We start from the raw sequence: 16,675 nt of genomic DNA on the forward strand, positions 1-16,675 counted from the left end.
CTAAGAAAACTTGACATGTGGCAGGCGAAGCAGGAATGAGCCCTTTGTTCCCCGTGCAGAGCTGAGCAGGCCTATGCAGGACCTCCGATGGAGGGCTTTTAAAGGTCTGAGAAACCCTTGCTCCCACTTTAAGTCAGGCGTGAAGGTCTGATACGGAGCACCTGCTGACAACACCAGGAGAGCTGGAGGGAGAAAGGGGCTGGCAGAGGAGAAAGGTGGGACAAACCCTTCCAGCATGGCCCTCCCAGGGCCTAGGGTGGTGGCCAGGGACCCACGCCACGGTGACAATTGCCCCTACAATTCCAACGCAAACTACCAGGCTGTGGCTGGGGCTGCCTCCATTCTGGGGGGTGCTCCATACATCGGCGCTGGGCAGGAGAGTGAGGAGAGCTTGTGGGATGGGCCCTGATGAGGCCAAAGGCAAAGAAACCAGCATCTCGAGGAAGTGCTGGGTCTGGACCCTTGAGAACTGAAGTGGCTTTCGTGCTGGCCTCCTGGCCGTCAATGAGCAAGGGCCTATCTGGCCCTCAGAAAAAGAGGGAGCTGCTCTAGATGGGTTCCTGCCTCCCTTCTGGTTCTTGGAGTCGAAACCGTTCCCACTCGAGGGAAATAAAACTTCCACCTTCTCATGGCTTTCAGAGCACACCAGTGAAGACATTCGGGGGAAGGCCAGACAGTGCCAGCTTCCTGACAGCCAGGAGGAAGGACACGGAGGCTTGACTTAGAGAGATAGAGATATATTTCTTCTGTTGCATATTTCAGACTGCACACGGAGCTTTCAGGCACAATGCTTCTCTAGATTCTTCTGAGAGCCCCGACAGAGTTTTCTTCCCACACTGTTCCCGAGGGTTCACCCCTCCAGCGTGGGAGCCCAGGTCTGGCTTGCAGTTCTGGGTACCTGGGAAACTCTGCATTGGTCTCAGCAGGCCCTGATGCCCTGCCTTGCCCGTCGAGGGGCCAGACATGCTGGAAAGCCCGAGAGCCAGCCCCACCCCTTCTTCTATGGTCCCCTGGCTACAAGAAGAGAGGCTGTCCCACTAGAGTCCAGCTCTGCAGCGCTCCCCCAAATCACCTGGTCTCCGGGCCTCAGAGCCTGGCGTGGCACTTGTATCCCCGTAGAGCCTCAGCCATGAGCACCACAGGCCCAGGCTGGGGGAATGAGGTCCTGGAGAGTGAGGCAGGCCCGGCCTCCTCCAGAGCAACAGCAGATGGGCTCATCAGGCCCCTGCTCCCCAGAGCCATGGCCCACTTCCTGGGGCTGCTCTGAGCCCTATTGCACAGCTTTCATTTCCAGTTCCTTCCCCTACCACCCATTAGAAACAGACAAACAAACAAAAAAACCCAAACAATAAGAAACCTAGAAGGGAAAGTGAGGAAGAGCGGGGCGTGGAAGCTGGAGCCCTTCTCCCCACACTCCTGCCCTCCAATGGGGTCCCCGGCAGAACCGGGAGCAGTAAGGAGCATGCCCCCCTTCCCTGCCGTCTGCGCCCATCCTTGATGGCTCACAGGGGTAGCCTGCCTGGGCCTCTGGTTCTTGCCTGTGGGGAGGGGACACCCCTCCGCTGTCTGTAAGGTGCAATCCCCGGGTCATCCGGAGGCCGGGGCCCTGCTACCTGAGTCGCCCGTCTGCTTTGACGGGTCCCAGCTCTGATTTGGGGTCGGGGGACACAGAGCTCCAGCTGGTCAGTCTGCAAAGCTCCAGGCCGGGGCAGGTGGAGGGGCCCATGGCGCACAGTCCGGCCACAGACCAGAAGCCACTCAGCTCCCCATCTGTCCAGGCCTCCAGGGCTGGGCCTGTGAGCTCTGCGTGCCGCCGGGCGGCCTCCTCTGCGGGTTCCGGCTGGGGCAGGTTCAGGATACCACTGAGGCCCTGGAAACTCTGCTCCATGTACTCGTTGTGGGGTGGCCCAGCATGCAGCCAGCTGGCGTCATCTGCAGGTGCAGGACAGACAGTGAGCGGCCCCGCCCAGCCAATTTGGTGAAGGCCAGCCCCCGCCCCCGCCCCCGCCCCCTCCCCATGCAGGTCTGGGCACCCCCGGGTCTCTCCCAGCTCTACCAGGGAGTCACATAGCGCTGAGTGACCTGTGACCTTGTGCTGACCCACAGAACTTTCTGGGCCTGTGACGCTATCCGCTTTCATGAAATCAAGGTCATAATCTCTGAATTCCCAGCTGAAGGATTCATAACGGTGAGATCAAGGCACTTTGGGAGAGGAGGTAACTTTCCCATGATGGTCCGGTCTCTGTCCCCTGCGCCCCTTCTCAGCCATCCCCGGGGGTTCCCAGAGCCTCGGGCCCTCAGCTGTGGGGCCTGCTTTCTTTGCCACCCTCCCTTACCTCCTACCCTCTTGACCCTCTGTTCCACTCATGCACCAGATGCCCATGGGGTTTTTCTCCTCAGCTTAGAACACCCTTCTCTGTGAAATTCCAGCTCATCGGGGCTCAGCACCAATCCCGGCCTGCTGGACAGCGGCCCTCCACCTGTCCCCATCTCCCGCATCAGACTCGGAGACCCCGGAGAGCAGGGGTATGGCTTGTCTGCTTTGGATCTGCCACAGTGGCCGCCCGCCCCCCCACCCTGCCCCGCCGCCTGTAATGCATCCATCATCTCTGGGTTATTCCTGATCTTCTCTGTGATAAGATGGACCCTGAGGAAGGAAACACCTACCTATTGAGCACCTACTGTATATAAGCTATGTTTACCCACATACTCATCCCTGATATCTCCCAGGGGTTAGAGAGTTGTCCGGGGCCCCTCTTGAGGGAACCTGAAGCCTATGCCTGTGTTCCAAGCCTGCTCCCTTAGCCTCACCTAAGTGTGGGCTGGGCCACAGGATCCCGCCCACCCAGCCACATGGTGGTTTGGGTGATCACTCAGCTCTGCTGCCCCAAGAATCAGGTATCTGGGGACCAGGAGGCCCTGGTCAGTCTCTACCACACGGAGAGGCCAGTATCATGTACTGAGAAGCCAGTGCCTGGGGCTGACACACAGACGGGACAGGTGGCCCCACAGAGACATTTCCTGGGTTCTGGGGGACAGCCCTGCATTCTTCCCATAATTTCCCCATTTTACTTGAGCTGGTTTGAGTGGACTTGTGTTCCACATATCCTGGAGGCCTCCAATGGTTCTATCCCTCCTACTTTACACAAGTAAGACCAGGGCTCGGCTCTGAAGGCCAAGTAACCTGCCAAGGATAAAGGTCCAACTAAAATGTCAGAGTTACATTCCAAAGCCAAGTCCACCTGACCACAAAGCTTGCCTCACTGCCCTACCACGGTACAGGGATACTAAGGGACAGATCATCCAGGCCCCAGCCCTGCTCCTTTCCCCTACTCGAGAGTCAGCCCTGACAGTCACCTTCTTGGGACCGGTCGCCTGCCTGGTGAATCCTAGATCTTATCTGGCTTCTGGGCCTAGATCCTTACCTTTCCTGAGAGGTAGTTTGCGGTTGAAGGTCAAGGGCAGCACGAGGAAGCGGGTCTCACCCAGGGGTTCCCAGAATTGAAGGAGCCGAACAGTCCAGGCCCCTGGCCGCAGGGGCCGGCTCAGCGGGGGCTTGTACTGCGTGACCTCGGTGTCCGCGTCTACCGTGACGTCATACGATGTGGCCACCACGTAGGTGGGGTCGATCCACACCACGGTGGCTGTGAGGTTGGGGCCCCGGGCCCAGCGCTGCACGGCCACAGGCTCGTCCAGCGGCCCCAGCAACCCCCCAAAGTTCCGGAAAAGACGCTCTTTGGGGTCCCACTCAGTGCCGACCTGTAGGGAGGGAGGCAGCTGGGTGGGCGCTGGGGGGACAAGTCCTCTCTACTCTGATACTGCCTCTAACTGTCTGTGTGACCTTGGCCCAATCACTGCGTCTTTTCAGGCTCTAGCCTCCCCATTTGCAGAAGGAAAGGCTGGGAATGGGATTTGCTCTAAGATCTTTCTCAGCTCTCAGATTTGTCCTAGGCTCCTGCTCTGGCTTGCTCTGTTGTGGTGGGGGCCACAAGGCTGAGCTGAGTTTTAAGGCCTTGCCCAGAATCCATCCCCACATGAAGCCACAGCCTCCAAGAGTCAGAGGACACTCCATAGCCTAATGGAGTATCAAAGTCCCTCTAGAAGGAAATCGCTGCAGCCTCGTAGAAGACTGGGCTTGCCCTCTAGAGCAGTACAGTCATCTCCCTGCTCCCTGCATGTCCTCTGTGCACCCCACGAGGGAGGTGCCCCTTGGCGTGCGCCTGTCAGGGAGACCCTAGCTCCGTCGCTGGGAAGGGAGAGCCTGTGAACCCAGTCCTGAAAGGCCTAACCCAGTCTTTATCCCTCCCGTGGTGTCTGTCCCCCTCTTCCCACTCCCCGGGGTCTTAACTGGGGGTCAGGAAAAAGCAAGGGGAGGACCTGTCCCACCTCCAGACTCTGGAGCCGGCTGGCCTGGTCACTGCGCCCCAACAGCTTCAGCGACCCCTGGGGCATCAGCCACATCTCAAGCGTCTCTGCCGGCCCCTGGGCTGAGGGCTGCACCGCCTGCGTCACCAGGTAGCCCTGGAAATGGTCGTCATAGAAATACAGGTGCACGCTGGACGGCAAGCCCCGGGGCTCAAACCTAAGAAGGTTCCAGCAGGGAGAAAGGGAGATGCCATCAGCACACCCGACGTGGCCTGGAGTCCCAGGGAAGGGGCTCTGGGTAGTCCCATTCCCAAGCGTGTCCTTTGCCCCAAATCTCACACCCACAGCACCTACGTGCCTGGCTCTTGCTCTCTTTGCTTTATTTGTATTCTCCCCGGCTTTGGACGGGGGACTCCCTGGGGTTGGGGCGGTCTCTTTCTGACTGGCCTCCCCACAGGGTGCCACATGCGCAGGGCCTGCAACAGGTCAGAAGGAGGTCTCACCTGCAGAGTGGGGAGGCCAGCGGGGGTGTCGCGGTGGCAGCGTGGCGCAGGCTGAGGCGGGCGAAGGCGGTGTAGGCGGTGAGCATGACATCACTGAGCCCACTGGGGCCATCGGCCACATTGTAGGTGTTCTCCCAGTACGCCTTGAGAGCTGGTGTACCCGGTGGGTAGCTGCCATAGAGGTGGAAATCCAGGATCTCCAGGACCTCCTGGTTCACGGTCGACTCGAACTTTCGGGCGAAGAAGGTGGGTCTGGAGACTTGCTGGAGCGGGAGAGGCAATGAGGGTGAGGGGTCTGGAGGTCCCAGGTGGCGTGGCTGGGCTGGGGGGGCCCTCCCAGCACTGCCTAGACATCAGCCCCCTGGGGCCCTTCGCACTGCCAGCAGAGCCCCAAGAGCTGCTGCAGGGGAAGGGGAAGCCCCCCTCGCCCCAAGATTCTCTGATGGGGGCTCAGCTTGAATCCCTTCTGCCAGCAGAAAGCACAGAGAGAAAGACCGGGCAGGGGGCGGCCGGGCGGGGGGGGGGCGGTCCCCAGGGAAGCACCTGCAGCCGGAGGAAGTCCTGCGGCTTGAAGTCGTTGGGCGAGCAGCCGCACCAGTCCACGATGTGCTTGTACTGGCACTTGCAGCCCAGCCTGCGGTTCCAGTTGGTGACCCGCAGGTTGTTGTCCACCAGGCTCTCGCAGGCCGGGCTGTTCTCCAGCACCGTGTGGAAGAAGGACTGCGGCAGGGGTGGGGGGCGGGGGGAACGGGGGGTGAGCCACAGGCCACAGCCTCCCTGCCCTCGCAGTGGGGGTGAGGGGGGACCCGGGTCACCCACCTCGGCGGGGAGCAGCGTGTACGTGTAGAACTGGCGCAGCTGGGCCACCAGCGGGTCGTCCGTGTACACTACGTATTCCACGAAGCTGCGTGTCAGCACGAACCAGTCCGAGCCGCCGTCCACCACGATGCCCGCCGGGATCTGCCGCTCACCCAGCCGCCACATGTGTGAGTCGCACTCGTGGAAGAGCCGGTCCAGGCCCTGTTTCTTGATGAACCTGCCAGGGCGGCGGGGGTCAGACGGGCCACGATGAAGGTCGTGGGGGTTAGGGGGCAGACAGGCCACAGTGACAGTCTTAGGGGGTGGGGGGCAGGCTCTCTTATGCACCCAGGGACCAGCATGCTTCAGTCTGGGCTTGGCTGGGAGGCCCTACAACCGCTGTGTGTGGGAGGGGCTGTAATGAGACCCCTCACCTGGAGTTGTCCCGGCCATGTGACTTGAGGAAGTTCTTGTCCCGGTTCTTGGACAGGAAAGTCACCAGCTCCTCGTTGGTCCTGGAGAGGGGATGGGGCAGGGGCAGTGTGTGTGAGGGGACTGGCTCAGGCTCAGGCCCCACTTCCCACCCTGGCACCTTCTGCAGCTCCCTGCCAAACAGGGAGCTGTCCCGGCCACATGCCCTGCCCTGGGCTAATGCTCCAGGGCCATGGGCACCCGCAGCTCCCATGCAGTCCTGCCCTCTGACCGTGCACCACAGGTCCAGGCCTCTGTCCACTTCCTAGTCCCTTGTCACTCTCAATCCTGACATGATCTTCTACCAGGCCCTCCCCTCAACTGGGACTGTGGTCTAGGGACCAGAATGAGGCCTGGAGGAAGGGAGGGAGTCGCTCAGGCCCCTCTTACCCCAAGGATCCCCCTGCCCCTCTTCTCTGGAGGACTTGGAGCAGTGCCCACACCTGGTTGGGTAGTCGGTGGCACTGAGGTTGATGAAGAAGTCCCAGGCCCAGCCGGGCACTTCCAGCAGGTCCCGCATGCTCCGCAGGTACATCCGCAGCAGGCTGGCTCCGCCCCAGATGGTGACCATGCGCCAGGGTGTCACCCGCACGTTGTCATACTGCCGGGCCAGCTCCACGACCTCACGGTGCAGGTAGTTGGAGCGCTGCAGTGGACGCGGGGGTACTCAGCAGCCACGGGGGGGGGCCCAGCATTACAACCTCCCGCCCTCCCTCAGACAAGTGACACGGAATGGAGAGACCACAGGGCAGAGCTCCAGCTCCCAACTGGCCGTGCCCCACGTTCTCGGCCTGCTCCCCGATCTGGAGGCCACTCGGGCAGACCAGCGAGCCTGGCTACCGGTGACCTGCTGGGTCTTGCCACGACTGACTCAGGTCCCTGTGCTGTCCCCCCAATGGTACCTTGTCTACGTGGATATAGAAGAAGTGCTGCGCGTGGTAGACAGCCTTGAGAAGGCGCTTCAGCTGGCGGATGGCACGGCCGTGAACCACCAGCATGTAGGCGATTCGGACCGGGGGGCCATCTGTGGGCTGCTGGGCCCGGACCTCGTCCCACTGGATGCCGGGGCTCATCTTCCCTGAGCAGAGAGCAGGAGCAGTAGTGAGGCCTCTCCCCAGGCCACAGGGTGGGGGTGAGGCGGGAAAAGGACTGCCTGCTTTCCAAAGGAAGGACCTTGGACTTGGAGCCTGACGCTCCCAGGTCCTAGCTCTGCCTTGGCCACTCAGTGCACTTTATCACCAGCCTGGCTGGCAGGGGGGGGCCCCTCTGAGCTTTCTTCCCCTGGGCAAGGAAGGGTCCTGCCACAACACCCCAGCCCTGGGGCGGCCACCCCTCCGCCCAGCCCCGTCTCTTACTCTTACCAGCCAGCTGGCAGTGGCGGGGCACAGCCTTGGGCATGAGGTTCCCGGCCTGGTGCAGGCACACCACGTTGGCAATCTCCTGCTGGCACTGCTTGGAGCTGGCCCGGGCCAGAGCAGACAGCGCGTCCTTGCCCACAATCTCGCACTTGGGGGTGAAGCCGTTGTCCGTCGGCTGGGGGGCGCCCTCTACGCTCCCTGTGTCTCCATGTGGTGGGAAGCCGGCTGCCCCAATCAGCGCCTCCCCAGCTGCTGCCCCGCTCAGGTTCTGGCGGCCTGGGGCCTCTGGGGGTGGGGCCGGCGGGACACGGCGGCTGGCTCTGTGCCGGCTGGTGACTGCCCGTACCACCTTGGCCACGGGCACGCCAGGGCTCTCGGCACGACCCCGCCAGCGCCCATGCCTTCTGCCTGCGCTGCCCCGGCGCCCGGCTGAACTGTCTGTGTCCTTGGAGCCCTCACCGGGGTCCAGCGGCCGTGGCTTCCTCTGCCTTCCTTTCTGTAAAAGATGGGCAGACGCGGGTCATGGGGACAGTCGCTGTCTTACTGCTCTTTAGCTCCCTGCTGGCCTCAGGCCTAGAAGGCGCTGCCTCACCCTCCACCCTCTGAGGAGGAGTGCCGTTCGCAGGAGGGCTCTGCACAAGGAGCACTTCGCGGGGAGGCCTCCAGAACACTGCTGCAGCCACACCCCCACGTGCTCACACACCAGGCCCCCGCGTCCCCCTGGGCTCTGGAATCAGACAGCGCTCTTTTTCAGCAAATATGAACATGAATGTCGCAGAAGGGGTGGAGACCCTGCAGAGGACACATAAGTCCCACCTGGGCCTGGCCAGGAAGAGACCGAAGGAAAGCGTTCTGCCAGCTACAGAATGTCCATGTGGGAGTGTAGAGCCGTAGGAGTAAAGGGGCCTGGCCTGGTGGGGAGCCCCGAGGGGAAGCCTCAGATCCCAAGACTGGGGGGATTTTCTGGGAGGCAGAGACCAAGACAGAGTCAGAGCGCGTGACTTTTGCTGAGTTAACACCCGAACAGGCCTGTCCCTGGTGTTAGAGGGGACAGAGGGAAGAGCTTTGGACAACAGTGCAGCTCAGAGAGAACCAGGGCCAGCTGCTGGGGATGGCGCAGACGGCACAAGCCACTGCCACACGGCATCACCGGCTGGGAGGCTGAGGCGGGGCCTCAGGGCACCTGCAGCTGGAGGCTGGCACCTGACTGCTCCTCACGGCGGGTTTTCTCTAGAAGGAAAATCACGGCTGCCACACTCTGCTTCCTGGCTCCCTGGCCTCTTCTCAAACCAGGTGCTCCCCTAGATGGCCTAGTCACCCCGGAGAGGCACGTGTATCCAGCATCTTCTCCAGCTCTCCTTGTCCCCCTCCTTGGTGCCCCTCCCTGCTGGACCAAATCCCACCCATCCTTCAGGAGCCGGCTCCAAGTCCCCTCCTGCAAACTGTTCCATTTGCCCCCAGAGGGGGACGTTCCCCCAGCAGGCTGGGCTCCCAAGGGAGGGACTGTCACACCAGCCCCATGTCCCAGAGTCCGGCGGTATTGCTGACACACAGAGGACGTGCAGCTCGTGTCTGGTGGCCGAGGCATGGAAAGAGCGGTGCGACTGCTCCCCTGAATGCCTACCTTGTCTGAGCAGGTCCCTCAGCTATGACATGGGAGAGAGGTGTGGGCGTCCGTGAGAGCGAGCGCACACTAGTGTCCTGGAGGACACTGTCTCTGCCAGCCGTCGGGTGCACCCTCGCCGTCCCGAGACCCTTCCACGGGCCTCCCCGGCCACCCACCACGGGTCACGGGCCTTTCCTGGCCTGGCCTCTTGACAGACAGCATGACCTGTGATCCACAGTGCCCTCCTTACTAGACTGCCAGCTGCGCTCTTGGGGCTTCTGCTGTCTCCCTGGCCACTCCTTCTCAGTTTTCTTGGCCCATCCTCCCTCATCTCCCGAGATCACCCTCGCTTCCCAGGGACCTTGAGCAGCCTCTGAACTCCAGCTGCTCTCAGGTATCTCTTTCTGGCCCGGACTGCTTCCTTGAACCTTCAGGTGTTTAACTGCCAGCCTGCACCCTTGGTATCTCCCCTGGGAGCCTGACTGATCTCTGGAACCCACAAGTCCCAAAGCGAGCTCCTCCTGTTCCTCATGACCTGCCCCTATGACAGTCTCCCTGTCTTGTTAATGGCGACCCTTTCCTTCCAGTCATTCAGGCTGAAACCCCTGAGGAGTCATCTTTGACTCTAGTTTCCCTCACACCCCGTCAGTCCTCGACCAGTAAGCCCTGCCGGGGCCACCTTTATAATACACCTCTCCCGGCCTCCATCATGGCCACCCCTGCCCAGCATCCCTGGTCCCCCTGCTCCTCCTCTGGTTCCCTGATGGTCCATTCCCATCAAAGCAGCCAGTGTGTTCCCGTTAAAACAAGCCCCACCTCACCACCCCTCTGCTCCAAACCACCCATGGGCTCCCCTCTGAGAGAAAAACCCCAAGTGCCTCCAAGAGTGCACAGAGGTTGTGTGAACCGTGTCTAGCCGCCCCTCCGGCCACCACTCCCTTTCTGACCTCATCTCCTGCTAACCTCGTGCTCACTCTCCTCCAGCCGCAGTGGTCTTCTAGGTGTCCCTCCACACCACCTGCCACGCACTGTCCCCTGTGCCTGGAATGACCCCCCACGATGTCCCCACTACTATGCCTTGTCCCCTTCAATCCTCTGCTCAGATGCCACCTTCTTAGCAAGGCCCCCCTGGACCTTCGCTTCACTTTTCCCATAGCCCTTCCTTCCCTCTCTCATGCTAGAATGTCCTTATTTCTTCTGTGTTATTACAGGTGTCTCACCGCTCCCAAGAATGGCATGTCCATGAGGACCTGGCTTTTGTTGTGTTGTTCACTAATGCATTCCAAGAGCCCAGAAGAATGTCTGGCAATAAGAGAAATGGCAATAAATAGTTGCTGAATGAATGAATGAGTGAGTGAGTGGGTGAGTGTAAGGTTCTTGGTATAGGCTCAGCATTTGAGAGATGCTAATATTCTCATTATTATTATTACTATTACTATCGCTGGAAAAGGATTAGGAAATAGTCAAATTTAGTTAAATATCTAAGCACCAAGGCCCTTAGATACTGTGGACTCTATTGGGTTGAGTTTTCTCTGCCCCCACACCACCCCCTATCAGAGCACAGAGCAGACACCCTGCCTGCCAGGCCGACAGCTACCTTAGGGCCAGAGCCCCGCTCCTCCACCCAAGCACCCATACTCTCTGCGCACGGCACCCAGCCAGCCTCTGATCTCTTGAGAGATCTGATGAGAGCTGGGGGTGTCTCTCTCCATCTAAGGAGACAACACAACAGGGAGGGCAGGGTGGGAGGCGGGAGGAAACCTCACTCTGGACCCACACTGGGGAGGGCGCCCTGGACCACACAGCCCCCAGGAAAAAGTGACTGCGTAGTCCCTTGAGCAGAGCGTAGGTCAAGCTGGTGATGTCCGACCTGGTGACACCATGGGCAGAGAAAGACATTCGTTCTCAAGCTCCGCTGGGTAGAGATGGCAGAGCCGCTGTGGGCGCTCGCAGTGGAAGCTGGTACTGGCAAGTCAGGAAGTCGGTCAAGAGGGCAGGGCGTGGGGCACACGGCCAGGCTGGCTGCGGTGCGGATGGGATGTGGGAGGAGGTGGGCAGGCTGGGGCCCTGCAGTGCAGCCGGGAGCTGCCTGACCCTGAGAAGGACAATCCCAGAGAAAGCTGGGGGCCCAGAGGCAGCAGTGAGGAATGGGGGGTGGTCCCTAGAGGAAAGCCAGCCGCCACCGCTGCCCACCCATGTTCATAGGGGCATTGGCAAGGCCCCATACTTGTCCTCCCAAAGGAACTTTCCCTAGTAGCCCTGAGGTCAGGGTCCCCTTTGCTTCCTGAGGGTGGGGACCTGCTCTCTGACCTCTGGCCTAGATGCATTCTGGCCTTTGAGGTCCCCCTTCCCCACGGAGAAGGTGTTCAAGTCCTCTGCCACTTCCAGAGAACACAGAATGGCTTCCCCCACAACTTTCAGACATCTCAGGCTGTGTTTAAAGTAAGTGGTGAGACCACATTTGTGAAAGCTTTTAAAACCATAAAGTGGTTCTTTGGACATTAACGGTCGGACCTGGTCTCCACTGCAGCCCCTCCATAGATGGGCAGAGTGCGCATCTGAAACGCACGTGACCCCACTGCCTCACCCCACTTCACTTACAACAGCACCTAGGCCCCTCCCTAGGGTCTCCAGGATGCACCCCGGACTAACTCGCAAACCTTCTTCGAGGAGGAGCATGCCCCACCCTCCTTCCCATTCCTCGAAGACACCCAGCCACGCCCACTCGGTGCGCCTCTTCCCCTGCGCCCACCATGCTTTCTGCCAAAGCCTTCCCCGACCACCAGCTCCACCAGCCCCCTCAACACAACTGAGCTGCCTTTCCACTGCCAGCCTCCCCCCTGCTCACCACCTGCCCTCCGGCGCCCTGGCCTTGTCTACCTTGTTTATTTCCGTATCCCCAGTCTTAGCAGAGTCTGCTAGGGAGCACGAGTTAACCATTGTTTGTTGACTGACCAACTGACCTGATGAACGCATCCCTAAGCCGTGTGCAGAGCTGAGATCGTATTATTTCCCGGTGGTGTAGCACGCGCCAGGAACTCCTGCTAATGCTTCACAGGCATCATTTTTACTTAACTGTCACGACGGCCCAGTGAGAAAAGTGCCGTGAGTATCCCCTCTTGAGGGGGGCGGTCACTGCTGAGGACTTGGAAGGAGGCTAGGTAACATGCCTGTGGTCTCACTTGGCAGCAACGCCGGAAGTGGACCCTGAACGGGGAGGTGGGCTGGTCAGACTTGGAAGTCCACTGTGCTGCCTGGCAACCCCCGGCTCCGGTGAGGGGGCTGCTGAAGGGGTCCACGTGCCAATGCCTGCCTACACTGCACAACCTTTAGGTCACTGAGGATCTCTACTATCCCAGTCCAGTCCAGCCCTATCAGCTTCTGCCAGGAACCTGGATGGGGAGGTGGGGAGGTGGAACCCCTATTCTACTGCCAGAGTTCCCCACCCCAGGCTGTGGGCAGGCCAGCAGGGATTTGAGGCCTGGACAGTCTCTCAGCCCCTTCAGAGACTCACTGAGCCACGAAGCTGGGGGCCACTGGTTTCTGTGAGGTCTCAGCGGCTAGGCTATAGCCCTCCCCAGAATGGTCACCGGCCTCTGCTCACACACTCCAGGGTCAGAGGGCTCCCCAACTACCTCGGAGAATGTCGCAGCTGCCCCATCTTCTCATATGGACCCTGAAACACTCTTCCTCCTTCTCCTCCTCACTGGTCCACACAGAACAAGCTAACTCCCTTTGGAAGTCACAGAGCCAGCCTCCTTCCGACCCCACTCAGCTCCTTTTGGAGTTACAGGCTCACATGACTCTGTTACGACTCCCTCAACATCCCAGCCTCTTGGTTCCCCCCAAAGAGACAAGGGCAGCCCTTCTCCCAGTCTCCACAACAGTCCTTCCAGACTGCCCAGGTGTAGAAGGGGTAAGTGGACATGGCCTTCACACTGCCAGGTGGAGAGACCCAAGAGGACAAGGCAAGCAGAGCAACCGACTCTGAGCCCTAGAAACACTAGAACCGAGGAGGTAGTGGTATGGGAAGCCCTGCACACTGGCCCACAGCTTAGGGCCAGAGTTTGGCTTATCTCCTGGACCTTCCAAGATGGCCCCAGACCCCACTGGACCCTTCCTGACCAACGTGGGAAGCGACGTGTCAGGGCCCCAGCTAAAACCAGCCAGAAGTGAGTGACTCTCAGGGCAGGGATCTGGGTACTGAGCTGGACAGGTCTGTCCCTGCTCCGGGGCCTGACGCTCTGCTAAACCAGCTGATGCTGTCCCCATTCCCTAAGAGCTATAGGCCTCCCCCCCCCATTCCCTAATGTCCTGAAGCCACTCACCAGCTCACTTCTCCCAGCCATCTCCTCCTGAAGACCCGCGGCTTTCTTCAGACCCCAGGTTAAGAAAGCCACGCCTGGGGAACACTCCAGTCCTCTCCCTCGGGGTCACTCCCTGTTCCCTCGGTTGCCGTACTGAGTTCCAGCCCCGGGCTCCACTTCTCCACTGACGGCTGCCCGTCAGGCGCTTCTGGGCGCGGATGCCCGGGGTCCCTTGGCCCCGCTCCTCCGCCCACGACGCGCACACCCCCGCCCCCTCCCAACTTCAGAAAGTTTGGCCTGGGGCTCCCCACCTCCGAGCAAGCTCGGGCCCGGCCCCGCCTCCCGGTCCTGCGCCCCGCGCCTGACCTTCATAGCTCCCCGGGCCGGGGACCACCCCACCGAGACCCGTTCCTCCCGCCCGGGCCCCCTGCCCGCCCGCGGCCCGGGCCTCCGGGTCACGCACCACCCCCGCGCACAGTCTGTGGGGCCCTCCTGGGAAAAGGGCGCCAGGAGCCCAACGCCCTGCTCCCGGTGGCTGCCCGCGCCGGTACACACGCGGCCAGTGCCCCACTTCCCCGGCCGGGGCCGCCTGCAGCCCCGCCAGGACCCCGCGCGCCCCCGCGCCCGGCCTGCCCGCCTGCCCGCCCGGCGGTCGGAGCACCTCGCCCGGCTCGTCCTCCTCCAGGCCGCTGAAGCTCCACACCACCAGGCCCTGCAGCAGCAGGATGGCCAGCGCCGTGGCGATCGCCAGCTTGTAGCGCCGCACCAGCTTCTGCACCCGCGCGCTCGCCACCATCTTCCTGCCCGGGACGCGGGGCGCGCGCCCAGCCCTGCAACCCGGCCGCGGGAACGCGGCTGGGCGCGGACCGAGCCGACTCCCCCCTCCCAAGGAGGCGGGCCGGGAGCGCGCCGGGGCGGGGCGGGGAGGGGGGCGGGGCCCACGGGTCCGAAATGCCGCGCCCCGCAAGCCGGGGGCGGAGCCTAGGCCCGCCCGAGCACCGCCCACCCGGGCAGCGTGGGGTCCGCCTCGCAGGCGGTCCCTTTGCTGTCATCGTCTGCTGCGGGCTCCCGCGTGCGCTCACCTGGTCCTGGACCGCTAGCCCATTTGTACCCGCTGGTGGAGAGGTCGGCTGCCCAAACTCTCGCTCGCCGCCTGGTGTCTCGTGGGGGGTGGGGCAACTAGGCTTGGTGCCCAGGGCGCGCAGAGAATGCTAGAGCTCCCAGAAACGCCGAGATGGGAGAAATTGTGTAAATGCGACAGGCCCCTGCTTAAAAACCGTGGAGGCCGCACCACCAGGGCAAAGTCTAACCCCCTTGCCTTGCATCCGAGGCTGCGCACAGAGTCTCCTTTCCTCTCGACTCTTTTCATCCTAAGGATCTTAAGGCCTTTCCCAGAGCCGTGATTCCCAAATTCTAGGGTGCATTGGAAGCACCAGGAAATCTTGATAAAACAGATTGCTGCTCCCCACCAGAGTTTCTGCTTTGGTAGGTTGGTAGGTCGGGAGTGGCGCCCTGAGAATTAGAAATTTCAACAAGTTCCCCGGTGATGCCTATGCGGCTAGTCTGGGACTACTCTTGTAGAACTTTGCATATCTGTTTTCTTTGTCAAGTGCTAGTAGCTGTTCCCCGCCTCTGTCCTCCTCCCCATCCCTCCCACCAAGTGCTTCCGCGGGCAGCTGACCCGCTTAACTACAAGCTGGTTGTGATTTTTCTGGGATCACGCCTTATTCACTTTTGAATCCTTGACCTGCCATTGGACACGCAGCAGTGCTCAGTAAATGTTGCAAACGAAAGAGGAGGTGAAGCCCAACTTGCTGTTTTAGCAGCTGATGCTAAAGGTTTCTGAGGGTCTGGTATGTTCCAGGACTGCGTAGACAAGGTGTGAATGCCGGCAGCCCTCCCCTGAACCTGGCAGTCCACGGAGAGAGGGAAGAGAAGGGGGAAAGCAGTGCCCACCAAAGCAAGGTGAATGCCTTCCTGATGAAGCCAGGCATTACGAGAAGGAGGTAATAAAAAGAGCAAAACCAAGATTGAAGATTTAAAATAAAGACTTTAGGATCCCCGACAGAGCAGTCTGGAAAAAGAAGTGATTATTTGTTTATTTATTTACTTTTCTTTTCTGAAAGCAATGGTAAAAGGTTTTGGAAGTTGCCAGGTCATAAACCAGGTGAGAGAATTCTAAGCTGTGATGAGTACAGGGGATCCAGTTCTTTCATGGCACTTAAATAAAACCACTGTTAATCATCTCCGGCCTCTTTGGTATTTGTAATCATTCCATTCTTAAGCATTAGTTAAATGGGAGAGTTGTAAACAATGTTTTAGATGACAGTTTGGCTACTTAAGAGAGCCTATAGCTCAAGGATTTTGGAAAACATCAGTTGACATGCTAGCAATTGATATGTTAATTAAATATTGATCTTGTGTGCTCATTAAATCAGGTCCCCTAGGGACTTCTACCTGTCAATACTCCTCCCCCCACACACCCAATGGAAATAGCTTTATTTTCCGCTGATTATTTAACTAGTATATACTCATTGTATAACAATTTTTTAAAGATTTTATTTATTTATTTGACAGACAGAGATTACAAGTAGGCAGAGATGCAGGCAGAGAGAGAGGAGGAAGCAGGCTCCCCGCTGAGCAGAGAGCCCATTGCGGGGCTTGGGCTCGATCCCAGGACCCTGGGATCATGACCTGAGCCGAAGGTGGAGGCTTTAACCCACTGAGCTACCCAGACACCCCTCACTGTATAACATTTAAAACATAGAAAAATATAAGGAATAAACTAAAAGTCACCTCTAATCCCATCCCTTGAGATAATCATCATTAATATTTTGGTACATTCTTTCCCCCATCTCTTTATGTATATATAATTTTGTACAGATGGAGTCATATTACACAGTTGGCTTTTTAAGTATTTTTAAGTATTTTTCCCTCTTTCCACTCATGTTCCCAGCTTCATTTACTTGCTTGGTTCTTTCTTCCCCTCCTAACTTCTTTCCATCTTTCTCCTAATAATTCATGCACGTGTTAACACGTGCACACACATTTTTTATTTAGGGTCATTATATTTTAAAAAGTTGAACCATGTTACATTCACTTTCTGCATCTTGCTTTTTCCTCCCAAACCATAAATGCATAGTAGAAAGTCCTCCAAGTCAGATAAGACAGATCTACCCCATTCTTTTTGTAATGGCTGCATAATATTCCACTTGGCCATATTCACTTGGTTTCCAGCTTTTGCCACTACCACAGGTTGTAGTAAAC

General features: G+C 59.3%; 1 protein-coding gene across 1 annotated transcript; it reads right to left on the reverse strand.

The window, feature by feature from the left end:
* Positions 1 to 721: 721 nt before the first annotated feature.
* Positions 722 to 14,306, reverse strand: XYLT2 (xylosyltransferase 2). Its single transcript, XM_032321256.1, has 11 exons — positions 14,070 to 14,306; positions 7,499 to 7,991; positions 7,040 to 7,215; positions 6,581 to 6,783; positions 6,101 to 6,181; positions 5,688 to 5,904; positions 5,412 to 5,588; positions 4,869 to 5,131; positions 4,387 to 4,582; positions 3,426 to 3,759; positions 722 to 1,932 (listed from the first exon to the last, which is right to left on the reverse strand). The coding sequence occupies exons 1-11, from the start codon at positions 14,202 to 14,204 to the stop codon at positions 1,610 to 1,612; spliced, it is 2,598 nt and encodes an 865-aa protein (XP_032177147.1). The 5' UTR covers positions 14,205 to 14,306; the 3' UTR covers positions 722 to 1,609.
* Positions 14,307 to 16,675: the final 2,369 nt, after the last annotated feature.

Source organism: Mustela erminea, chromosome 18, assembly GCF_009829155.1.
Source record: "Mustela erminea isolate mMusErm1 chromosome 18, mMusErm1.Pri, whole genome shotgun sequence".
NCBI lineage: Eukaryota > Metazoa > Chordata > Mammalia > Carnivora > Mustelidae > Mustela > Mustela erminea.